General features: G+C 45.3%; 1 protein-coding gene across 2 annotated transcripts in view; it reads left to right on the top strand.

Annotated features, from left to right (window-relative positions):
• The window catches only part of ELAPOR2 (endosome-lysosome associated apoptosis and autophagy regulator family member 2), an 86,907-nt gene that overhangs the window by 43,737 nt on the left and 17,562 nt on the right, over positions 1-25,608 (top strand). The window contains exons 11-22 of one of the 2 annotated variants that reach the window (XM_087933913.1): positions 291-381; positions 1,334-1,436; positions 1,830-1,967; positions 2,859-3,122; positions 4,143-4,316; positions 8,629-8,818; positions 10,573-10,669; positions 11,852-11,953; positions 13,259-13,385; positions 15,431-15,609; positions 17,263-17,428; positions 19,291-21,375. In XM_087933913.1, coding sequence (XP_087790039.1) covers positions 291-381; positions 1,334-1,436; positions 1,830-1,967; positions 2,859-3,122; positions 4,143-4,316; positions 8,629-8,818; positions 10,573-10,669; positions 11,852-11,953; positions 13,259-13,385; positions 15,431-15,609; positions 17,263-17,428; positions 19,291-19,350 — 1,691 coding nt within the window. In that variant the 3' untranslated portion in view covers positions 19,351-21,375. Of the gene's footprint in view, positions 1-290; positions 382-1,333; positions 1,437-1,829; positions 1,968-2,858; positions 3,123-4,142; positions 4,317-8,628; positions 8,819-10,572; positions 10,670-11,851; positions 11,954-13,258; positions 13,386-15,430; positions 15,610-17,262; positions 17,429-19,290; positions 21,376-25,608 lie in introns of those variants that run through there. The other variant, XM_087933914.1, reaches the window with a different exon arrangement.

The following is a 25,608-nucleotide window of genomic DNA, read 5'->3' as shown; positions in this document are numbered from 1 at the left end:
TGAGTTGTCTCCTGTGGCCCTTTGGGTGGCCAGAAACTTGGAGATGGCCTCCGCTTGGACCTCTGGCAAATGGGAACCTTTGCATGATCAGTGATACCTCTTCATAACCATTGGTCCATGTTCCTTGAAGGCTACCATAGCAAGCCGTAGTTTCTGTACCCATGGGCAAGGGGTGTGTGTGTGTGTGTGTGTGTGTTTGTGTAAACCAAAGTGATTGGATTTAGGGAAGATGGGTTAACATTTTCGAAATTACAGATGGTCTATCTATAGATGGGGCTTTCCTTTTTCAGGCTGGGAAGTTGCCGGTGACCACATCCGGAGCGGGGCAGGAGGCACAGATAACGACTATCTCATTGTGAACCTCCACGTACCAGGATTTAAGTAAGGAGCAGAGTAATTTCTGATGGGTCTGGCGAGGGGGTTATGCTCCGGTCCTTTAGCAAGCTCTCAAATGGAGCTTGGAGGGCAAACCTGGAGGAGATGCAGTGGGCGTCCTTCTCACAATCTGCTTTGTTTGCGTGTTAAGAAGCATAATTTCTTTTTAAATATGTTGTCATTTTATTATACAAACAGTAGGAAAATAGGGGAGGGAGAAGGGAAGGGATAAGTGTAGGAAAAAGGGGAAAAAAAGAAAGAAAAGGCATTGAAATTCTGACTCCCTTTGGTGCAGTAGGATAAGATGGTAGCATCAAACCTCAACTTTTTACTTTTACATAATAATATAAACTAGCCACTTCCATAACAACAAACCCATCTAATCGGTAAAACCCCAAATCAAAGTTTTATTTTTTCCACCTCAAGCACAAAGGTCAGAAGTGGTTTCCAAGAAGAAACAAAATAATTATGGCTTTTTTCTTTTAATAAGAAGCATAATTTCTGAAGCTGAGTTTTAATAAGATAAAGTACAAATAGCATACATGCTGTATGTGACAACACACACACACACACACACTAAAATTGGCAGTTCATTGAAGGCAATAAACAGTCTCTATAGTAAAGGGGTCCAACCTTAGCAACTTTTAACATGTGGACTTCGTCAAGGTCTTTTGACACACACGAGTTCTATCTTAACTTTAGGAAGAGGTAATAAAGATCCTTTATCATTTAATTTTTTTAAAAAATTAGTAAAATAGAACAAAAATAGCCTGCACAAGGCAAAAGATGCTCAACTTTTTTTAATTTGTGAGAAGAAATCCATTCCTGAGTTTGAGAAGAGACAGGTAATGAACAGCAAGATGGTCTTTTCGTCTCTCTGACCTTAAATAGCTAGCTATTTTGAAAGAAGGCCGACTTGGAGCCCCTGGCAACTCACCCTTTCTGCTCTGTTGAACAGGCCTCCCACGTCAGTAACAGGAGCGATGGGCTCAGAACTTGGGCGCATCACTTTCGTCTTTGAGACCATCTGCTCTGCAGACTGCGTACTCTATTTCATGGTGGTAAGTGAGGAGGATCCATGGAGGAAAGTCTGTAGAGATTCTACAGCTGGCCCCATCCTGCCAACTTTATCTAACAACCTCAGTCCTGCTCCAGTGGTGGGATTCAAATGGTTTTACCACCGGTTTGGTGGGTGTGGCTTGGTGGATGTGCTTTGCCTAATGCCGGTGTGCAGCTATTCCCACACAGGCCGAGACCTACAGCACCAATCAGCTGAGAGGATAAAGGAGAGAAAAGCAGGAGGGGAGGATTTTTTCCTCCTCTCAGCTGCTGGTTGGCTTTTTTTTACTACCGGTTCGGCCAAACCAGTGCAAACCGGTAGCATATCACAACTGTCCCGCTCCCTAACGTGTGCTTTCTTCGTGGGTTTTTTGTCTGTTTTGATTGGTTTTCAGGACATCAACAAGAAGAGCACCAATGTGGTGGAGTCGTGGAGTGGGGCCAAGGGCAAGCAGTCGTACACCCACCTCATCTCCAAGAATGCCTCCTTTACATTCACCTGGGCTTTCCAAAGGACCAATCAAGGCCAAGATGTAAGTCTCACAATCCTTTCACTGAAAATGAAGGGGTTTTTTTTGTAAAGCTATGAGACAAACTTCAGTTTCCAGCTTTCAAAGAGCCGGCAAATTCTAATCCCTAAACAGCTGGAGCAGCACCATTACGATTCCAGGTGGCCCTGGGCTTCCGACCACAACGGAACCCAACATTTCTGCTGTCAAGTGAGACATTGCTTAAGTGAGGTTTGCCCCATTTTGCGACCTTTCCTGCCACTGTTCTTAAGTGAATCTGGCTCCCCCCCATTTTGATTGTCAGAAAGTCCCAAAAGGGGATCACGTGACTTTGGGACCCTGCAACCATCCTAAATGTGAGTCAGTTGCCAAGTGCCTGGATTTTGATCACCTGATCCTGGGGATGCTACAAAGGTCGTAAGTGTGAAACACGGTCATAAGTCCCTTTTTTCAGGGCTGTTGTAACTTTGAAGAGAGACCATCAAAGACCCCACAATCCTCCTCTTCTTCCTCTTCCTCTTCCTTCTCTTCCTCCTTCTCCTTCTTTTCATTCTCCTTCTCCCCCTCCCCTTCATCTCCCCCCCCTTTTTTTCCTTCTGCTCTTCCTCCTCCTCCTTCTCCTCCTCCTCTTTTATGCAAACCCCACTCCCTTCTAGCACAGATTATGTTCCCGAGTGAGAGAATGAACCGTTTGCAAGAAAACCACCAAGCCCAGAGACCCCCAAGGACCCCAGACTTCAACCTCCAGCTACAAATATTCTCTTCTCTTTGCAATTACTAAAGTGGAGGTGTTGCAAATGGCTCTTTATATACCTGAGTGTAGCATTTCTTAGATGGTGATGATAGACAGGATAGAAAACTGATGCATTTAATGGGTCTTAGTGGTCTATTTTGGGGGGGGACTGTTTCTTTCAGAGCAGGAAGCTGATCAACGACGTGGCCAAGATCTACTCGATCACTGTCAGCAATGTAGCGGACGGAGTGGCCTCGTCCTGCCGGGCCTGTGCCGTCGGTTTAGAGCAGTCTGGCTCCTCCTGCATCCCGTGCCCTGTTGGGCACTACATAGAGAAGGAGACCAACCAGTGTCAAGCGTGCCCTCCCAACACGTACCTCTCTATCCACCAAGCCTACGGGGAAGGAGCCTGCGTCCCTTGTGGGCCTGGCAGCCAAAGCACCCAGGTAAAGTGGGCCCCTCAAAAACCTTGGGCTTTGAAAGAAGCCTGACTATGGAGGATTCGGTCAGTGGCTTGTCTAGATAGACCAGGATGTGTTCCAATCCTGGTCCATCATCTGGTCTCCCTGAGCTTTCTCTTCGTTGGCCAAACATGCTAGTTCCAGTGGTGGTGTTCTACTGGTTTGGCCCAGTTTGGGGACACAACTGACAAGCAGTTGTAAACCAAAACACCTTTCCAGAGATTAGAAGAGGGCAGCTTCCTTTCTCTTTTCTTGTCAAAGAATGTTTACCTGCTCATGCCAGGAGCTTTCAAGAACTCATTCATCTCTCTTCAATGATCGAAGGCCCGGAGACTAAAACATATGAAGAATGGCTGCAGGAATTGGGTTTGGCCAGTTGGAGAACAGGAGGACTAGATGAGACAGGATAGTGGTCTTCCAGTATTCAAGGGACTGCCACAAAGAAGAAGAGGGGGTTCAAATTATTTTCCAAAGCACCTGAAGGCAGGACAAGAAGCAATGGATGAAAATTAATCGAGGAAAGTACCAACCTAGAAATAAGGAGAAACTTCCTAACAGAACAATCACCCAGTAGAACGGCTTGCTCAATGGAGGTTTTCAGGAAGAGACTGGACAGCCACTGGTCTGAAATGGTATAGGAGCTCCTGCTTGAGCAGGGGCTGGACTAGAAGGTCCCTTCCAGCTCTATTCTGATTGATTGATTCTCTTACTGGAGACATGGAGGTGATAATAGTCCCTTCTTTGGTCAACATCAGGATTTGGAACTTTCAGACCTTACTGAGCTACAATTCCCCCGACACCCAGCCCCAACATAAGGAACAGGAGGGAAGGGATGCTGGGAGTTACAGCTGATGAGTGTCGGGAAGCTGTCGATCTCCCTTTTCTGACCCACCCCGTTGTGAGGATGATTTGGGTGGCTGGTTTTCCTCCTGAGCCTAGTTTCTAACTTGATTAGTTTTCCCTGCAGCCGCTCACTTCTAATTTGTCCTCCTCTCCTCTCCTCAGGACCGCTCGGCCTGCTACAATGACTGCCTCTTCTCCTACGTCAGGAACAACCGGAGCCTGGCTTACGATTTCAGCCGCCTGAGCAGGGTGGGCTCCTTAATGAATGGACCGAGCTTCACCGCGAGGGGCACCAAATTCTTCCATTTCTTCAACATCAGCCTGTGTGGGTCCCAAGTAAGCGCCTGCCTTTCCAAGATTAAAAACGACGGTTGTCTGGGATGCGAGGCAATTTGATCTGGTCAGAGCTGGAAGGGGTGTCTTTAGCCTTTAGGGAGGTTCCAAAAACCCGGTTCTCCCCCCACAGGAGATGAACCCGGATAACGGAGAAGGCGCGTTTGGGAAGGTGGGAGGCGGGTTTGAAGGATGCCACCCGGAGGCCACGGTGATATTGATTTTGGTTTCAGCACTCCTGCCACACTGTTCGTTCAATGTCCAATGCCTGCAGTCATGGTCACACAATTTGGGGTAGGGCATATAAATCCAAAGAAACAGACAGCTAAATAAAATTTGTCACCTTATTGGGATCTCCAGCCGATCGGAGAATGGAAATGAAACAGTGACTTGTGGATTCGTGACCCTGTTAGGAAGACGTAGGCTATCCGATCATCAGGAAGGAGGTTTGTGGTTAGTCTGATCATACCAAAACACCAGATAATCACAGAAACATTTAATTCTCTACCATCTGTGTTTCTGGTCTTCCTTCCTTCCTTCCTTCCTTCCTTCCTTCCTTCCTTCCTTCCTTCCTTCCTCCCTCCCTCCCTCCCTCCCTCCCTCCCTCCCTTCCTTCCTCCCTCCCTCCCTCCCTCCCTCCCTTCCTTCTTTCCTTTTCTTATTGTCCCTTCCCTTATTGTCCCTTCCCTTATTGTCCCTTTCCTTTTCCTTCCTTCCTTCCTTCCTTCCTTCCTTCCTTCCTTCCTTCCTTCCTTCCTTCCTTCCTTCCTTCCTCCCTCCCTCCCTCCCTCCCTCCTTCCTCCTTCTATCCTTTTCTTATTGTCCCTTCCCTTATTGTCCCTTCCCTTTTCCTTCCTTCCTTCCTTCCTTCCTTCCTTCCTTCCTTCCTTCCTTCCTTCCTTCCTTCCTCCCTCCCTCCCTCCCTCCCTCCCTTCCTCCCTTCTATCCTTTTCTTATTGTCCCTTCCTTATTGTCCCTTCCTTTTTCCTTCCTTCCTTCCTTCCTTCCTTCCTTCCTTCCTTCCTTCCTTCCTTCCTTCCTCCCTCCCTCCCTCCCACCCCTCCCTTCCTCCCTTCTATCCTTTTCTTATTGTCCCTTCCCTTATTGTCCCTTCCCTTTTTCCTTCCTTCCTTCCTTCCTTCCTTCCTTCCTTCCTTCCTTCCTTCCTTCCTTCCTTCCTCCCTCCCTCCCTCCCTCCCTCCCTTCCTCCCTTCTATCCTTTTCTTATTGTCCCTTCCCTTATTGTCCCTTCCTTTTTCCTTCCTTCCTTCCTTCCTTCCTTCCTTCCTTCCTTCCTTCCTTCCTTCCTCCCTCCCCCTCCCTCCCTCCCTCCCTCCCTCCCTTCCTTCCTCCCTCCCTCCCTCCCTCCCTCCCTTCCTTCTTTCCTTTTCTTATTGTCCCTTCCCTTATTGTCCCTTCCCTTATTGTCCCTTTCCTTTTCCTTCCTTCCTTCCTTCCTTCCTTCCTTCCTTCCTTCCTTCCTTCCTCCCTCCCTCCCTCCCTCCCTTCCTCCCTTCTATCCTTTTCTTATTGTCCCTTCCCTTATTGTCCCTTCCCTTTTTCCTTCCTTCCTTCCTTCCTTCCTTCCTTCCTTCCTTCCTTCCTTCCTTCCTTCCTCCCTCCCTCCCTCCCTCCCTCCCTTCCTCCCTTCTATCCTTTTCTTATTGTCCCTTCCCTTATTGTCCCTTCCTTTTTCCTTCCTTCCTTCCTTCCTTCCTTCCTTCCTTCCTTCCTTCCTTCCTTCCTTCCTTCCTTCCTCCCTCCCTCCTCCCTCCCTCCCTTCCTCCCTTCTATCCTTTTCTTATTGTCCCTTCCCTTATTGTCCCTTCCTTTCCTTCCTTCCTTCCTTCCTTCCTTCCTTCCTTCCTTCCTTCCTTCCTTCCTTCCTTCCTTCCTTCCTTCCTCCCTCCCTCCCTCCCTCCCTCCCTTCCTCCCTTCTATCCTTTTCTTATTGTCCCTTCCCTTATTGTCCCTTCCCTTTTTCCTTCCTTCCTTCCTTCCTTCCTTCCTTCCTTCCTTCCTTCCTTCCTTCCTTCCTTCCTCCCTCCCTCCCTCCCTCCTCCCTTCCTCCCTTCTATCCTTTTCTTATTGTCCCTTCCCTTATTGTCCCTTCCCTTTTTCCTTCCTTCCTTCCTTCCTTCCTTCCTTCCTTCCTTCCTTCCTTCCTTCCTTCCTTCCTTCCTCCCTCCCTCCCTCCCTCCCTCCCTCCCTCCCTCCCTTCCTTCCTCCCTCCTCCCTCCCTTCCTCCCTTCTATCCTTTTCTTATTGTCCCTTCCTTATTGTCCCTTCCCTTATTGTCCCTTCCCTTTCCTTCCTTCCTTCCTTCCTTCCTTCCTTCCTTCCTTCCTTCCTTCCTTCCTTCCTTCCTTCCTTCCTCCCTCCCTCCCTCCCTCCCTTCCTCCCTTCTATCCTTTCTTATTGTCCCTTCCCTTATTGTCCCTTCCTTTTTCCTTCCTTCCTTCCTTCCTTCCTTCCTTCCTTCCTTCCTTCCTTCCTTCCTTCCTTCCTTCCTTCCTTCCTTCCTCCCTCCCTCCCTCCCTCCCTCCCTTCCTCCCTTCTATCCTTTTCTTATTGTCCCTTCCCTTATTGTCCCTTCCCTTTTCCCTTCCTTCCTTCCTTCCTTCCTTCCTTCCTTCCTTCCTTCCTTCCTTCCTTCCTTCCTTCCTTCCTCCCTCCCTCCCTCCCCTCCCTCCCTTCCTCCCTTCTATCCTTTTCTTATTGTCCCTTCCCTTATTGTCCCTTCCCTTTTTCCTTCCTTCCTTCCTTCCTTCCTTCCTTCCTTCCTTCCTTCCTTCCTTCCTCCCTCCCTCCTCCCTCCCTCCCTCCCTCCCTCCCTTCCTTCCTCCCTCCCTCCCTCCCTCCCTTCCTCCCTTCTATCCTTTTCTTATTGTCCCTTCCCTTATTGTCCCTTCCCTTTTCCTTCCTTCCTTCCTTCCTTCCTTCCTTCCTTCCTTCCTTCCTTCCTTCCTTCCTTCCTTCCTTCCTCCCTCCCTCCCTCCCTCCCTCCCTCCCTTCCTCCTTCTATCCTTTTCTTATTGTCCCTTCCCTTATTGTCCCTTCCCTTTTCCTTCCTTCCTTCCTTCCTTCCTTCCTTCCTTCCTTCCTTCCTTCCTTCCTTCCTTCCTCCCTCCCTCCCTCCCTCCCTTCCTCCCCTTCTATCCTTTTCTTATTGTCCCTTCCCTTATTGTCCCTTCCTTTTCCTTCCTTCCTTCCTTCCTTCCTTCCTTCCTTCCTTCCTTCCTTCCTTCCTTCCTTCCCTCCCTCCCTCCCTCCCTCCCTCCCTCCCTCCCTCCCTTCCTTCCTCCCTCCCTCCCTCCCTCCCTTCCTCCCTTCTATCCTTTTCTTATTGTCCCTTCCCTTATTGTCCCTTCCTTTTTTCCTTCCTTCCTTCCTTCCTTCCTTCCTTCCTTCCTTCCTTCCTTCCTTCCTTCCTTCCTTCCTCCCTCCCTCCCTCCCTCCCTTCCTCCCTTCTATCCTTTTCTTATTGTCCCTTCCCTTATTGTCCCTTCCCTTTTTCCTTCCTTCCTTCCTTCCTTCCTTCCTTCCTTCCTTCCTTCCTTCCTTCCTTCCTTCCTTCCTTCCTTCCTTCCTTCCTTCCTCCCTCCCTCCCTCCCTCCCTTCCTCCCTTCTATCCTTTTCTTATTGTCCCTTCCCTTATTGTCCCTTCCCTTATTGTCCCTTCCCTTTTCCTTCCTTCCTTCCTTCCTTCCTTCCTTCCTTCCTTCCTTCCTTCCTTCCTTCCTTCCTTCCTTCCTTCCTTCCTTCCTCCCTCCCTCCCTCCTCCCTTCCTCCCTTCTATCCTTTTCTTATTGTCCCTTCCTTATTGTCCCTTCCCTTATTGTCCCTTCCCTTTTCCTTCCTTCCTTCCTTCCTTCCTTCCTTCCTTCCTTCCTTCCTTCCTTCCTTCCTTCCTTCCTCCCTCCCTCCCTCCTCCCTCCCTCCCTTCCTCCCTCCCTTCCTTCTATCCTTTTCTTATTGTCCCTTCCCTTATTGTCCCTTCCTTTTTCCTTCCTTCCTTCCTTCCTTCCTTCCTTCCTTCCTTCCTTCCTTCCTTCCTTCCTTCCTTCCTTCCTTCCTTCCTTCCTCCATCGTCCTCCCCCACCCCGTGGCTGTTTGATTATCTTCAAAGGAATCACCTTGTTCCTTTCATGGTCACTGCAGCTCCATTTGGGCAGGTGGCTTCCTGAATTTGTCAGCCCATTAGCATGAAATTGTAGAGGGATCTGGGTCTGGTTTGACATACGTTGAGAAGAGATTTGCCATGGAGGCCACTCACAAACAAACCCATGGCCTTTCCCCCTTTTAACATCCACAGGGAGAAAAGAGAGCCCTCTGTGCAGACAACATAACGGATATCACGCTGAAGGATATGGTGGCCGAGTCAGAAGATTATTCCAACGTAGTGAGGGCCTTTGTCTGCCAGTCGACCATCATCCCTCCAGACAGCAAGGGCTTCCGCACCGCTTTGGCCCTTCAGTCGAACAGCCTAGCCGACGTGTTCCTTGGTAACCTTCTCCTTGTTGGGAGGCAAGAATGAACAGCCCTCAAGCCCAGGCAGAGCAGAATAGGATGCCCTGTGGACACAGCCCAGCAGAACTGTGATTTGTAGAAATAGGGATGCTTTGCAACGGGCAATTTGGATCAGGGATGTCTCTATCATCTGTCAAGGACAGAGGGGAATATTTATTGTTCAGGGTTTAATTCTGGGGTCCTTGGTGCTCTCTGGGCTTGGGAGCTTCCTTGCAGATGTTTCATTACCCAACTAGGAAACAACATCAGTGCTAGAAGGGGGGAGGGGAGGAGAAGGGGGAGGAGGGGGAGGAGGAGGAGGAGGAGGAGGAGGAGGAGAAGAAGAAGAAGAAGAGGAAGAAGAAGAAGAAGAAGAAGAAGAAGAAGAAGAAGAAGAAGAAGAAGAAGAAGAAGAAGAAGAAGAAGAAGAAGAAGAAGAAGAAAAATAATATTGTCCTTGGTGCTCCCTAAGCTTGGTTGCAGATGTTTCATTACCCAATTAGGTAACATCATGAGTGCTCCTAGCTTTTTATATAGGAGTATCTACTAATAAATATCTCTGTTTGACTGGCCAACTGATTTTAATAGATTACTGTATTAGTACTTAAAATGGTCACATCATCCATTCTCAGTTCAGGGGCTCTAATGACTTGAAAGAAGTCTAAAGCCTTGCAATTTTATTATATATAAAAATACTGTGCTTGTTGATAGAAGAATAACCTTCTTTTAAGATATTGGAGTGATTTTTTTGGGTAGTTTTCTCTACTTAATTGCTAGCAAATTAGACTCCAAGTTACTTTTAAAAGAAAGCTTCCTTTATCCACAGGCCTCCATTGCTCAAGGGGTATTATTACAGATTCGTGCAGGGAAGGTTCAGAGCTTAATTAGTTTAACTGAGTAACATTCGTCTTCCTTTCTTTGAGTAAAAAAAAAAAATCTACTACTTGCTCACAAAAACATTGCTCAGAGCGTTGATTGAGTTGAATTTCCTTCCTGGTGATTATATTCATGTTCTTTTCTTGGCAAGGACAGGCAAATAGTTTGTCACCACTGGTTTTTTCTGTGGTGTTTTTCAATTTCCTGGCTAGTCTAAATGTGCACGTAGCATCAATGTTCCAACTGACGAACCCAACCAAAGCAAGCACGGTGGAGACAATCCATTCTATTGAGTACATCAGTTCAGCACTGATGGGGGCAAAACCAGATCTAGCCCTGTGCAAACCCACATAATTAAAGTATAGGATTCTCCCTTCCCCTCTTAGTGCAGGTCCCATTGTCCACATGGCGTGTCATTGTAATGTTATGAGAAAAAGTCTCTGGCTCTGGAGAATACCTGCCAAAGTGTCCTTGGTTCTCACAGCTCGTCTTGGCATCTGCAGCCTCCAATCCATCTCTCCCTTCCCTCACCTTTGGGTCATTGGCAAGCTGAGAAGTGACAATGGTTGCAAAGCATAAGCATGCTTCGAACTTGACATGTACATTTAATTCTTCCACACAGTCTTGGGGATTTTTATAAGAAAACCAGAAAATATATCAAACGTTGAAACATCTCGGTTTGGCCTTAGACCAACTTGCATTGTAACCAATCAAACCTTCAAATCTGACTTGCTGTGAGGCGTGTTCAGAGCTGACGGGCTCCTCAGTGAACTTGGAGCCCAACATCTGCCTGATAACATTTTGTGGAATATATAGTCTCCCTCCCAACCACCTAGAAATCTTTTCAGAAATAGTTTCCTTTTCTTCTTTGCAGGAGCAACTGTTGAAACGACGCTGGGAAATGTTAATATTAAGCCAGAAATGTTTGTGCCATCTGAAACAAAGCTGCCCGATGTTCATTTCTATTACAAGTAAGTAGAAGAACGAATCATTCGATTCTTCATTTTCCTTTGCAATCTGCAGAGGGGATGTGAAAATTCAGGAGAAGCTTCCATTGTCACCAAAATAGCGAAATTAAATAGTCAAGAGGCACCATAATTTGTTTTGACTGTGGGTGTTAATAATCCTCCTGTAATATTATCCTCCCCCCCGGCTACGTTCTGTTTAGCATCATATGTAATATTAGAAACATGGTTCGTGTCCTTTTTCCATAGGATTCGGTTGTTCTTCTTGGTCAACCAATTTTATTCTTGCTCTTCACACGGCTGCCTTCTTAATTTCTGCAAAATGATTGGAGAAATAAAGCCCCTGATAGCACAATTAAAAGACATTCTTCTCTTTACCCGGACTGGCGGTCTAACTCAGTATTCTGGGTCTTAATAAAGGAGAAGATTTGTAGCTCAGGATTGAAATGAGGAGTCCCTGGTGTTCTCTAAGCTTGGTGCGTTTTGTCAAAGCATTTGCAGCTTGACTGCTATTGTGAGACAACCCAGGACCATATTTATTTATTAAATGTGCACTGCCAAGTCTCAAATAACTTGGAAGTTAAGCAGGGTTAGATTTGTCTAGTGAGTCCCGTAATAGGAAATAAAGATGTAGGCTACTGGAAAATTATTGTTACTACTACTACTACTACTTATTATTATTATTATTATTATTATTAGTAGTAGTAGTAGTAGTAGTAGTAGTATTAGTATTAGTATTAGTATTATATTTACCTTAACAGCTCAGGTTTTTCACTTGAACTGTTAAGTTTTTATCAGTCCCAGACTGTGAATATTATTATTATTATTATTATTATTATTATTATTATTATTATTATTATTAATAATAATAATAATAATAACAACAATAAAACAATAAATCTGAAAGGATGCAATGGCAGAAAATGTCAGTAAAATAGCTTGCATGAATTCACAAAGTCTCCAGGGGTGGAGCTGGACTCAAGAGTATCCTATATCGTATTGCCACATCCAGAGTTGCTAATAAATAGGGTAAAAACTGGCAATCCCTTTAGATAAGGCCTCTAGCCAAGAAGACCCCCCCCCCTCCAAAATGAAGAACACCTGGTTGTTTTTCACTGCAGGAAGCTGAGAGGGACCCTGCGTCTCTCTGGGTAACACCTGGAACCCCCTTTTCTCCTCTCTGCCCAGGTCTTCGGGGGCTTCAGCCACCTGTGAAAATGGCCGCACGTCTGTGGTGACAATGAGGTGCAACCCCACGAAACTCGGCCAGGGAGAAATTTCAGTTCCCAGGTATGTGTTAAGACAGGAAACGCGAGCGGACGCAGCGGGTGGGATTCTTCCGGTTCGGACCAGTTCTGTAGGATCCGGTTGTTATGATTCTGTGCAGTTCGGAGAACCGGCAAATTGTGTCCCTGGCTGGTTCCGCCCCTCTCCGCTTGCCCCTCCGTTGCCCTCCCAGTCAGTCCTTATCGTGCATGGTCAACATGGCATGCATGTCCGACATCGCTGACGGCGTTCTCCTCCGCCCAGTCCCTCCTTAGGTATTTCTCCCCCCCCCCTCTCCCGACGATCAGCTGTTCCGACGATCAGCTGTGCCGGGATCCCCCCCACTGTGTTACTGCTTCGCCCAGGGGAGTGTGTGTGTGTGGGTCCTTGTAATGAAAGAAAGCTGGCGTCTTTAGTGCCTACAGAGATTGTCAGGCGTCCAGGTCATGGTTTATCCCAAAAGTGCTTTTTCAAGAGGCGGCTGGACTTTCTGGGTTTTCTCCTCCCTTGAAAACACTTTGCTTCTCATTCAAGAACCGAAGACGCTTCTGGGATGAGAAGGGAAACGTTTTCAAGGGGAAAAAACAAAAAAACCAAGGAAGTCCACTTCCCTTTTGGGTCTAAATTTTAGTGAGGATTGAATGAAAAACAAAAGGCTTAACCTTTTCCCCATCCAGGCTCACCAGTGCCTTGAAATCTATCCACAGATGTGGTCCCTAAACACCATCTTTTAAAAAAACCCCTCTTTTTTGGAATGTCACGATCCCATTTTTCTGTAGGATTTTTTTCTTCCTCTGCCTGTTCACCTGCAGAGGATCTTCTGAATTTGACCTTGTGGTTTAGGTTAGACCCAATGAGATGCCCTCCCCTTTACGATAGTTCCACCAACCTGAGCTCTTGGCCACGTGCAAACTAAATGATAAACCATGTATGGATTGATGCTCACCAAAGAGCAGCCCCTGGATGACTCCAGAGGTGCAGGCTGCTAACTCAGAGTCAAAAGAGGAGGAGACGGTGTGTTGGAGATGTTGAACCCTTGTTGGAAAAGGTCCTGAAAGCACGCCGAGCAATGAAGTGGAAGATGGTCCATTAAAGAAGGCGAGTGCTCATAATATATTTATCCTGGACCCAGGAGACAAACGACCACAGTTTTGCATTTTTCAGAGCGTTGTTAATGGCCAACTTGGCAACGTGTGTGTGTGATTTTTTTTTTGCAGTTCATGGACTGGGGTGTGTGACAGGGAGGAAGTCTCTTTGAGACCCAATTAAGTTAACCATTTTCTCCCTTCCGAATGCATCCCTCTAACCCAGCCAGCATTTCTCCTCCAGTTCTTGTCCTGCAGGTACCTGTGATGGGTGTGGATTCTACTTCTTGTGGGAAAGTGCGGAAGCTTGTCCCATGTGCACCGAGCAGGACTACCACGAGATCGAGGGTGCTTGTAAAAAAGGACACCAGGTAATTAACTGGTTGCATCTTCGGTGGCAGCTCAACACAGGTTGTGTAGTTGCACATTATGCTTTCTGTCTTATTAAAAATTGTAAGTCGGTTACAAATTTGGGTAAGGAAGGCCTGAGGAAACCCAAACGTATCACCAGGGATCTTGGGCCTTCATTTTTTTCCTCCCATGAGAAAAGCTGAAACACAACTTCAAAATCTCTATGTATAAGAGCAAAAAAGCACTCACGCATCATCACAAAAGCTACCAAACCGTAAAGCCTACAAAGTACTTGAAATTTGGCCCATAGGTTCCTCTTGGCTTCTAGATGCTCATTAAGGAAGGATTTTTCCAAATGACCCTCAGAGCATTTAGAGTCTTTCCTATATTATTATTATTATTATTATTATTATTATTATTATTATTATTATTATTATTATTATTATTAACACGCTCTGATGCTAAGGAGTTCTACTCCCCCTCCCCACCTGAAAAAAAGAAATCTGTTCCAAATGCAAAACACAAGCAGAGGAGTTTCACTTTCACTTTCACAGCAGCACCAAGCAACTTTAGTGCAGAACAGTTGAGCTAAGCCACACCCAGGCTCCTTGCTGTCTCCTTCTTGCTCACACAGCAAATACCCTTTCAGTTTCCAAACAACCCTCAACTCTCTCACATACTGACAGGACACTAGCCAGGTGAATACCGATGGATGCTGGTAGGCAGAGGCAGAATTCCCCCCCCCCTTATTTTCCTCCTCCAAAACTAAGCCCATCCACGTAGTTTTGTAGCGAAGCACGGGTACAGAGCTAGACTGAGAATATACTAAGTCTTAAAACGAGTACAAACTTTTCGGTGAGAAACACGAAGAAGGGAATCCTATGCCGTTTGTTGAAGACAGTTATATGCAAACCATCCCTTTGATCACTGGTTTTAGGTGAACTGCTGGATCTGGGGATAAAAACGGGTGTGGATGCTTATGACTGATTGAGAATTACTAAAACTTTGATAGAAAGAAATATAATTGAACAAAAGTGAAGGGAGAAATAATGAGAAATTTGGAAAAGATATATATGTGTAAATGGAAATGTGATAATGTGGAACTATGTTTTTAAAAAATAATGCTTTATTTGCCTTGTTAAAATTTATAAGTAATTCTTAGAAAGGAGGTTTTATACTTTTATGTGTTATGTTTTGTTTGTCTTCAAAAATCAATAAAACTTGTTCTTAAAAAAAAAAAAACGGGTGTGGATGAACGCTCTTGAATCTCTTGGACTTAAAAGGAAGGGTGGGAAACTTGCCAGCCCTCCTAAATGTGGCCATATAATGATGATATCCGCAGGGTATAAAGTAAGACATAGATGGCGAAAAATACTGTTTGAAGGGAAGATTTAGTCCCCAGTGAAGAGGGCCAGGTCTTCCTTCTATGGAGATTCTCGTTCATCCCAGGCAGGGGTGGGATTCAGCCGGGGTTACTTCCGGTTTGGTGACTACGTTTTTGACAACCGTGACCTGGATGACTGAAAATCTCCCTAGGTGGAAGGCGCAATCCTTGCTTTTGGCAAAGATTCTTACAGAAAATGCTAAGAATTCCCTGGCCCAGACGGGAAAGTACTTCTTCAGCAAAAAGATACTTTCAGCGACATGAAGATTAGTTCAGGTTCTAGAAGAAATATCTTGAATGGGAAGTCTCGCTTAGAAGAGGAGCCAGTTAAATGTGCTGAACAACAAGGGAGAGAGTAAGGGGAAAAACATTACTAGTTGTGTTCCTATCCTGACTATTTACTTACAGTGGGATTATTTGTCTCAGTGGAAATCCTAGGTGATGGTTGATTATAGATCCCAAGGCTTTCACTCTGATATTAAACTATTTAAATGATGCATTTGCGTATATATACACGCATGATTTCTCCTTAGCTTTCATGGAACGGACTGACTGTGTCATTGCTTAAACATGAGCTCTGTAGGACTTGAATGAAAAAACCAAATGTATAAAATTGATGGATTATTGATTGGTTGATTGATTGATTGATTCATTCCTTTGGTCGTTCTCTCTCCGTCTTAGGAAACCTTATACGTCTGGAATGAACCCAAGTTCTGTATAAAAGGGGTTTCCTTGCCTGAGAAAAAGATTATAATCTGTGAAACGGTGGATTTCTGGCTGAAAGTCGGTGCAGGGGTTGGTGCCTTCACAGGAGTCCTGCTCATTGCCTTAACTTGCTATTTCTGGAAGAAAAATCAGAAGTGAGTCCTATACGTCCTTTTTAAAGGAGATACCGAGTTGATCCGCTGATTTTGCAGAGTTAAATCCATCAGTTCAGAGTTCTGGGTTTTTCTGGCTTTCTAGATCTCTTGTTCTCAGCTGACAAGAGTTTCTGGGGTGCCTCTTTTTATCCTTTCCCCCCAAATTAATAATCTCATCTTCTTCTGCCCTTCCCCCCAATTTTTGTCATTAAGAAGAAATCCTAGCCAAATCAACAAAGCCACGTTTAATTAGATCTCACCCCTTGCTGCAGCCTCACCAAGGCATAAATTTACAATTACTTTGGGGTCTCCGAGCTTTGTGATTTTCTTGCAGATGCTTCATTACCAAACTGGGTAACGTCATCGATGTACTTATAATTGCTTTGCTTCCTGCCTGTCTGAGAGGCAGCTTGTCCTCCCGTTGGTGGAGAGTTGCATTGGCCCACCTCCCCATTCCTGATCTCCCACCACTAGTTTGGCATATTGCCTTGCTAAAGGAGCCAACCTGCAGGATTTTTGCCATCTTGCAACATAAATTATACAGGAGGGGGAGGAATGGCCCATGAAGACACCCCCAAAGTCTTCTGTGCCTTTGATCTACAACATATATTTGTATTATTTTGTTTCTGAATCCGGTACGAAGTTCTGCTCAGTTGTATTAAAGATCAACCTGAAGAATCTTTTCTTATCTCACTGGATAATACCTCCAGGTATAGTCTGTGCGAGTTGACAAGATTGCTTCCTTTTTTATTATTAGTTTATACTATAACATAAAATAAAAATTAGTAGGAAGATAGGGGAGGGAGAAGGGAAGAGAAAAGGGGAGAAGGAAAAGGGGGAAAAGAAAGAAAAAGCGTTGGATTCTGACTTCCTTTGGGGCAGTAGAAAAAGATGGTAGCATCAAAGCTCAACCTTTTACTTTTACAGAACAGTGTAAACTAGCCATTTCCACAGTAACAAACCTAACAAATTGGTAAAACCCCAAATCAACATTTCACTTTTTCCACCTCAAGCACAAAGTCCAGAAGCGGTTTCCAAGAAGAAACAAAATAATTGTGTGTTTTTTTCTTTAATAAGAAGCATAATTTCTGAAGCTGAACTTTGATAAAGTAAAGTACAAATAGCATACGTCTCCGGAACTTAAAATATATTATCCACTTAACTTTTGTTAGCCTCTGCTAACATCATTTTTCTTTATATTCTCTTCTTTTATAACTACACCCGGAACTCGTATTTTTAGGATACACACACACACACACACACACACACACACACTTAGCAGTTCATTGAAGCCACCAAATAGGCTCTGTAGCAAAGGTATCCAAACTATGGCAACTTTAAGACTTGTGGACTTCATCAGGATCTTCTGACATATATAAGTTCTGTCTTAACTTTACAAAGAGGTAATAAAGATCTTTTATTATTTAGTAAAAAAAAATTTAAGAAAATGAAAGAAAAACTAGCCATTTCTACAATGACAAATCCATCTAATTGGTCAAACCCCAAATCCAGGATTCAGTTTTTTTCCCCACCTTGAGCACAAAGTCCAGAAATGGTTTCCAAGCAGAAACAAAAGTGATTGTGGTTTTATTTATTTAATCAAAGCAGTCAGTTTAGCCACAACGTTGCTTCTGTCTGTATTGGTTCCTGCAGATTGGAGTATAAATATTCAAAACTGGTGATGACGGCCAATTCCAAGGAGTGTGAGCTTCCGGCTGCCGATAGCTGTGCTATCATGGAAGGAGAAGACAACGAAGAGGAAATTGTGTATTCGAATAAACAGTCCTTGTTAGGAAAACTCAAGTCCCTGGCCACCAAGGTAAGCACGGGAGAGAGAATTCTGACTGCAGAATCGACACCGTAGAATAAGCGAGGGGAAAAGGCGGGTGGATTGCCAAAATAGGTAGTAGCCCTCCTCTTACAAACCACTTCTTTAGTGACTGTTGGAAGTGGCCACAGCAGCGAAAAAATGTGCCCGACGACTGTTGCTAAAATTGCAGCATCCTCACAGTTGGAGTCTTCCGATGGGACCTTCTCTGTTGGCTTCCAACAAGCTCTTCTGACCTAGGTTTCCTTAGCAAGCATAACACGCAATCTCTGTCCCGGCAAAACCTCTTTTATTCCACGGCTGTGAATTACATTCATTCACAAGGCTTCACATAGAGTCTTTCAGGGGAATGTTGATAAACACCCACCTTATGGCACTTGGAGTGTGGCCAGAGAACTAACTGCCTGACACAGGGCAAGGGCAAACTTGGCACAGAGTCAAACAGAACTTTCAGAGCTTGAACCGACCAGATGAAACAATTGCTTCCTGCAAAAGCTCACATCCCCTTTGCTCCTCTTTTGTGTCCTGTGGGAGGGGCCAATCATCTCTGAGGTGTGGCTTTACTCCTGACTGACTCTGCTTTCTCAACTGTTCTTGTCTTCTGGTAGCCCTGCGCATGCACAGGCTGGAAACTGGCTCCAGAAGCTCCTCCACCTCACTTCTGTCTGAACCCAAAGGCAGCTGCTGACTGCCAGCCTGCCCTGGCCCCATCCCTGCCTCCGATGCAGAGCCCTCATCCGAGCCTTCCTCAGCCTCCAAGACCGGCCCAGGTTCCTCCCCAACCTCCTCACTACTGTGTTGACTCTGCTGCCAGCTCCGTCAGCTGCTGGCAGGCCACAACACAAGCAAAGTCAATAGGGAAAGTAGGATTTGCTTAATGACCACAATAAACCTAACAACGGTATTGATTCACTTACCAGCCGTGTGCCAAAAAGATAATAAAATCTGTTGTGACTGACTTAGCAAGCATCTCACTTAGCAATGGGAATTCCAGTCTCAGTTCGGGCCACCTGTACAGAATATTTCCTCAATAAAACGGGTTATTGCGCAGTGCAGCTTTGTAGGAAAACATCCTCTGTGCTCGCCTTTTATTATTTCTTAAGGTACAAATCTTGTCTCTACTTTTTGTGATTGTTCCCCCCTCTTTCTCATTGGTTATTTTCCCCTTTTTAACTTGAGGGAGCTGGAACTTTTCCTTCCTGTAAAACGATGGTGTCCCCATATCCCTCTAAACTTCAAAGCAGCTTCCAGAAAATCTTTGGAAATCTATTTAACATTTAGACAAGGAAGCGTATTCCAAATGGAATGTTTTCACAGGAAATGAGTGAGCGGGATACAAAGTTGTACTTGAAAAATAATTGCCCCCCGATGTGTGATAAGTATACAAACTAGATACTAAATGTAACATTTAGAAACGCAGTCCTTGCACACAGATAGACACACACGGCTCTATGCGAGAGTCAATATTTTTGTAGTGCTTTCCCCTATTATGAAGAGCCGTGGTAGCACAGTGGTTAGAATGCAGCATTGCAGGATAATTCTGCCCACTGCCAGCGGTTCGATTCTCACTGGCTCAAGGTTGACTCAGCCTTCTGTCCATCCAAGGTTGGTAAAATGAGGACCCAGGTTGTTAGGGGCAACTTGCTGACTCTGTAAACTGATCAGAGAGGGCTGTAAAGCACTGTGAAGGGTTACATAAGTCGAAGTGCGATTGTCATTTTTGTAGTCTTGCTGGAACTACACTTCTTTGCGGTACGCTACACGAGGGAGGGGCCCTTTTGCTTGATTGCTCAATTGGAGGATCCAGTGATGGATCAGTGACCCCCTTCAAACTTCTTTCTTTTCTGACCTAGGAAAAAGAAGACCGCTTCGAATCTGTCCAGCTGAAATCCTCCAGATCTCAAAATATATGAAGGCTCGGTTTTGCCCGTTGTGCCCAATTTCTGTTTCCAGGGGACCAATTTTTCAAACTCGTGCTGAGACCCCATCGGAGGATTGGCTTCCTGGGTGAGAAACGTTGAGCGATGGGCAAAGGAAGCAACAGAGAAAGAGAAGAAAAGAGAGAGAGGGAAAGAGGAGACACTGCCTTATTGTGAGACTCAGTTGCCAAAAGCAAAGCCAGCCCTTAGCATCCTACAGCTGTGGCTCAACTCAGGGAATGAGGAACTATGACGGCGTAGCCCGTTGGGTTGGCTCAGAGGCAGAAAATCTGCATGGCGTTTCCTTAAAATATACAGTAGCAAGAAATTGAGAAACCGACAGTTTTCTGCCCTCCCTGCTCCCTCGGTTGCCATCCTCCGTTCCAAACGTTGCTTCACTCTGTCCTGGGAGAGAAGGTCCTACCTGAAGCCAGGTAGAGGCCTACCTGTGCATTGCTCTGGCATGGCCGATGCTGCTTCTCAGTATCCCTCAAGTTCCCTGCTGTCACTCACGTCAAACTGCTTGAGTTCTTAGAACATGACCAGGCTCCGCCGGATGAGCTGGGAGGGGCCGCGTTGAGTTTTTGTCTTGAAATTGAAACATCCCTCAATGCTTGAAAGAGAGGAAAGGTTCCAGTCTCATCTTTGGAAAGGGTTTCCCCCACTCCTCAACTTTGGCAAGGAAGATGCTTGATGCAGAAAGCCAAGGCGGGGTCTTGTGAAGGCTGGGAATCTAGTTCCTCTCCAGCAGACGCAGCTAAATCTACCTGCAGATACGTCCGGGGGATGGACGACAGTGTCATTCTCTATGGGGTTATCCAGAAGGGCCCCGCTACCCCTCTGCCTTGGATGGGACGTGTTCCATAACAAGAAGGATCGGAGACCTGGTGCAGCTCACACCCAAACCCACTGGCTTTACACAACCCCTTCCTTATGGGGGCTCCTTTCCCCGTGATTTTGTTGCTTTGCTTACACCTTCATCAACCCTGCGCACGCTATTTGGAAGGGTGAAAGACTGGACGGTTAAGGACCCGGGTTTGTTAATGAGGAATTGACATGCCTTTTAAAGCACCAATGGCCCACGGCTGCCGAATGTCCACACTCACCTGAAACGTTTTGAATGCTCAAGGACCATTTTTGGTCTATGCACACGTGTCTAGAACTAGAGGGAAATAAATCGTGCAAATTGGGCTTCGAAAAAAAGTGACATAATCTTACTTCCCTTGCACCAGTAGTGGTATGCTACTGGTTCAGCCCGGTTCAGCCAAACCGAGAGCAAAAATTGCTATCTGTTGGGCCAAACTGGTAGTAAAAAAAACGGCCTCCGACAATCATCTGGGAGGAGAAAGAAGAGAAAAAGGCAAGATCGTCCCTCTCCCACCGGCCCCTGCGCTTTTCTCTTCTTGATCCTCTCAGCTGGTGTGAGGAAAGCTGCGTGCGTGATCCCCGAACCAGTAGTGGAACAGGTAGGATCCCGCTCCTGCCTTGCACACTTCTTCTGGGCGTACACTCCTTGTTGCAACGGAAGAAATGTTCCAGGTGAACAGAGGCAGCAATTGGGTATAAGAGCTGTGTGGGGGGGAAAAGAATTTAAATCCTGGATCCTAAGAGCTTTTTTGTTGTCACAGTATCATTTCCAACAGGTGAGAAGCACCTGAACGGTAGCCCAGGGCTGGAAAAAACCACAGGGCCATTTCCGTCTTCCTTATGGCTCTCCGTTCTTCTACCAACCGCCCCCCATGTCAAAAATCAGCCATAGGGATTTCCTATAATCTATCACATTTTCCCCCCCCAGAATTTCCAACATAAAGTCTATCAATGCAAAAATATCCATCAGCATAAAACCAGGGAGATAAATTCTATGAAAGATACAGTATGTTTTATAAATGTATAGTTAAATTATGGGTGAACCATGGACGGGGGATTTTAAATGAGTTCTAATAGGTTCTAAAATGGTTCTAATGAGTTCTAAATATATATGCAGTATGTGTGTGTGTGTGTGTGTGTATGTATATGTGTGTGTGTGTGTGTGTGTGTGTGTGTGTGTGTGTGTGTGTGCATATATATATATATATATATATATATATATTCTTAAGTTTTCATGGTACAGTATGGCATTCAGCTTTGTTTGGGTATTTTCCCACGTCATTGTAGTTGTGCTTTAAAGTTGTAGCGACGTTTCGGCAGAATCTCACCTGCCACAGAAGCCTGATGATGGCAGATGAGATTCTGCTGAAACGTCGCTACAACTTTAAAAGCACAACTACAATGACGTGGAAAATACTAAACAAGCTGAATGCCATATATATATATGTGTGTGTGTGTGTGTGTGTGTGTGTGTGTGTGTGTGTGTGTGTGTGTGTGTGTGTGTGTAATACAAAGCACTGAAGAAAAAAATGAAGTGAGAGTCCTGTAGTGAGGTTTCTTTTTAAAAGAAAAAAAAAAAGAAAAGAAAGCCATTCATGTGCTGTGGTTTGTGGTGGACGCTCGATTAATCATCCTGCTCTGAATGAAACCTCAATCTGAAACTGGATGCATTCTGAATAATTATCCCAGATTCCCAATATCAGACTCTGAAGATTTATTAATCGTTCATAGGAGAAAGATAATTTACGTTTACCAAATCTGCTACACACAGTGGCAGAATATAAGATTTCTCCTCCTTTCTGTGTGCGGGGAAGTCACAGAAATTCAGAGAGGCGGAGCAATTCCTCATGGTTAAAACTGCGCTGTGCCTCACCCCGACAAACACAGGCACACAAAAGGTGTAAAAAAAACAAAACAAAACCCCAGCACATTTTCTTTACCTTTGAATGCTTGAACAAAACAATCTCGTGCATTTTTACTCAGAAGTCGCTTGCAGGGGGTTTCCGTGAGATTTACTCCATAGTCACTATGCATTGGATAAATAATTATAAAGGCCCCCTTTTTTTTGTATATTTGGTGAGCTTTTATCTATAACGTTTTCTTTATTTATTTGCTGTAACTGTTTGGGATTCCTGACTTAACGACCACAACGGAGCCCAAAGTTTCCATTGCTAAAAGAGAGAGGCAGTTCAGTGACTTTTGTCCTATTTTACGACCTTTCTGGCCAAAGTTGTTAAGTGAATCACTACAATTGTTAAGTTAGTAGCACGGTTGTGATGTGAATCTGGTCCCCCTGCACAGTGACTGCTCGTCAGATGGTCACAAAAGGGGATCAGGTCACACACACATACACACACACACACATGGGACACTACAACTGTCATAAATATGAGTCAGCCGAGCATCTGAATTTTGTCCACGGAGATGCTGCAACTGTGATTAAGTGTGAAAATTGGTCTCTACTTGTTTTCTTCCTTTCTGTGAAGACCAAACCATGGATTCTTTCTCTTTTTCCTCAAGGCAAGGGCCTCTCTTTTACATGCTTCCTGGGCGGAGGGTCAGAACCTGCGGCCTCTGGGCGAGGCTGAGCATGTCTTGCAACCTTAACAGGGCTGTTGGAGAGCAGGGGAAGTTTAGCAAAGCAGGGGCCTAATAGAACCCGCCTTGATGCCATGCACAACACAACGTCACACCAATTCCGCCAAGTATGTTGTTTGCGTCGTTGTGCATTGAGGTGTGGCGTGTACGGCGTCCTCTCCTCAATAGGCTGACTATGTCTGGCCATTTTTGGGAAGGAAGAGATGCTTCCCTTTCTTACTTTATAATAATATCCCCGGGACAGAAGGTCTACCAAAAATATAGGTTCTCCGTGTTGTAGGAGAGCCTGCCAGGCAGAAAAGTTTAGTCTCCCAACTGTATCTGAAGCATCCAACGGCTTCAATGAAGACAACAGCCAAACTTCGGTCAAAAGCTTCAAAAGTTCAGCCCACTCAAGTTTAGTAGGTGGTTCCACTTGGTTTACTTTTAATTGAGTTGGTAACAGAGTTTAGCTTGGCAGCGTCTTGAATGGGTTTCAAATCAGCTCTTAGAGCAGCGTTTGCTGCGGTTCGCTGGCAACCTGTGCAGACAGCAGTGGATTCGGACAGTGGGGAAGAACAGGGACGAGTCCGGGAATCTGGGAAGGACTCGGACGAGGGTCCTGAATCTGATGCAGAGATGGGGCCAGGACCATCAGGGAGTGGTGTGCTGACTCCGGAGCCTCCAGAATCTGACAGCAATGAGGCAGAGGAACAAGGGGAGCCTGTCCCCAGTGCGCGTATGCGCAGAGCTGCTAGAAGTCGAGAGCAGCTAAGACAAAAGGGGCGACTCGGGAGTAAGGCTGGGAGGTGATTGCCCCTCCCATAAGGTATAAAGGAAGTGCAAAGGTAGGAAAACTTTTGCAGGAAGCAACATCGTTTGTTCTGATCAGTTTAGACTCTGAAAGCTTTGTGGTGAATTTGTTCTCTTGTTTGGTTTTGGAAAGACTAATTGGGACTTTAGTCATGGACAGTACTTCAAGTCAGATAAGGTGTGTTCTTATCAGACGTCTCTGGAAGAACTTTGAACCCTGGGACTAATAATAACTGGTTGAGGCTCATTCTGGGCTGTGAATGATGATCATTCACAGCCATTGAACTAGAATAAAAGAGTTTTGGATTTTATGAGTGTTTGTTGGTGTCTCAGGAAGCCACGGACAGAACAGAGCTCTCCAAATTTGGCAACTTTAAGACTTGTGGACTTCAACTCCCAGAATTCCTCATCCAGCAGCTGGCTGAGGAATTCTGGGAGTTGAAGTCCACAAGTCTTAAAGTTGCCAAGTTTGGGGACCCTTGTCTTAGAGCGAGGTGGAACTACATAGGGTATCATCCTGGCTACAGTTCACCCTCTTCAATTTTCAATGGGGATTTGAAGTGTTAGTAAGAGTATCAAAATCTCTCTTGGTGCCTCTGTCTGTAAAGAGGTATTAACAGATGTTTCCTTGAGAAGACCAGGAGCCAGTTTGGGAATTATGTGAAGACAGGGAAGGGGCTTGGTTGAACTTCAAGGCGGTCCCTGATGAGCCAATGAAAAGATTTTGTTAGCAAAATTCAGAATATAGGTAGTCCTCAGCTTACGACCACAATGGAGCCCAAAATGTCAGTCGCTGAGTGAGAGACACAGGCTGAGTGAGTTTTGCCCCATGTTTCGAGTTTTCTTGCCATAGTTGGGCAGGGGGTTGGACTATATGACCTGCAAGGTCCCTTCCAGCTCTGATTATCTGTTATCTGTTAAGTTGTTAAGGGAATCACTGCAGTTGTTGAGTTGGGGACATGGTTGTTAAATGAATCTGGCTTTCCGGTTGACTTTGCTTGGTCGCAAAACGTGACCCTGGGAAACTGCGACCGTCATAAATAGGAACCAGCTGCCAAGCAGCTGAATTTTGATCAGGTGACCTTGTGGAATGCTGCAACAGTCATAAGTGTGAAAAATGATCACAACTCACTTTTTTCAGTGCCGTCATAACTTGGAATGGTCTCTAAACGATCTCTTGTAAGTCGAGGAGTATCTGTATACATATAACTCACCTAACTGGAAAAGGAGTTCACCCTCAAGGATCATAATAATTTTGGGTGGGCCGGGAAATTATGGGTGTTCAAGGGTGAATGACGGAAACTTGATTTTAATGCAATTATTTATGTGATTAAGAAAGAGGTTTTTTTCCCTTCTTCTTCAATATTTCTCCAGAAAGTTTTAATTTAAAGACTTCCAAATTGGCTTGAATGCCGATTCTGTGGTTGGAGTTTCTGTTGTATCCCGTGTGTAGCCATATTGGTTATAAAATTGCTGCTACGAGTTCGAGCGATGCGGAAAGTCTAACCTTTGGATTTCCACTAATAAATGTCAACCTTTATTGATCTAATTGGCCTGAAATTGTATCTGTCTTCTTAATGCCCATCGGTCAAGTACAGGCCTAAAGGATTAATTTTCCAGAATAGCTCAAGGCTTGTGGACATTGAGAATCATCGCAGCTTCCTTTATTTATTCTATTATTGTATTTAAACCTCAGGGGGACGAGTTTTCTGAAGCAGATCAGAGCATGGACAGGGAAGAAATACCAACTTAATACCAACTTAAAGTAATTTGCTTGAATTATGCTCCTGCCGAAGGCTACAGACGAAAACACTGCACATGTCACTGATTTACTAAAGCCTTATCTTTTGGGGACAGCTGACAGCCCAGGTTCAAGACCCGAACTCCCATTCCTTGCTCCACCTCCGGCCCATGGAGCAGTTCAAAAGCACGCAGATGCGAGTAGATAAATAGGCACCACTTCGGTGGGAAGGTAAAAGCATTCCATGCACCTTG

The sequence above is a fragment of the Pseudonaja textilis genome, chromosome 5, assembly GCF_049901715.1.
Source record: "Pseudonaja textilis isolate UNSWEBS1 chromosome 5, rPseTex1.2, whole genome shotgun sequence".
Taxonomy (NCBI): domain Eukaryota; kingdom Metazoa; phylum Chordata; class Lepidosauria; order Squamata; family Elapidae; genus Pseudonaja; species Pseudonaja textilis.
The sequence above is the reverse complement of the archived record's forward strand: the minus strand, read 5'-3'. Positions and strand labels throughout refer to the sequence as shown.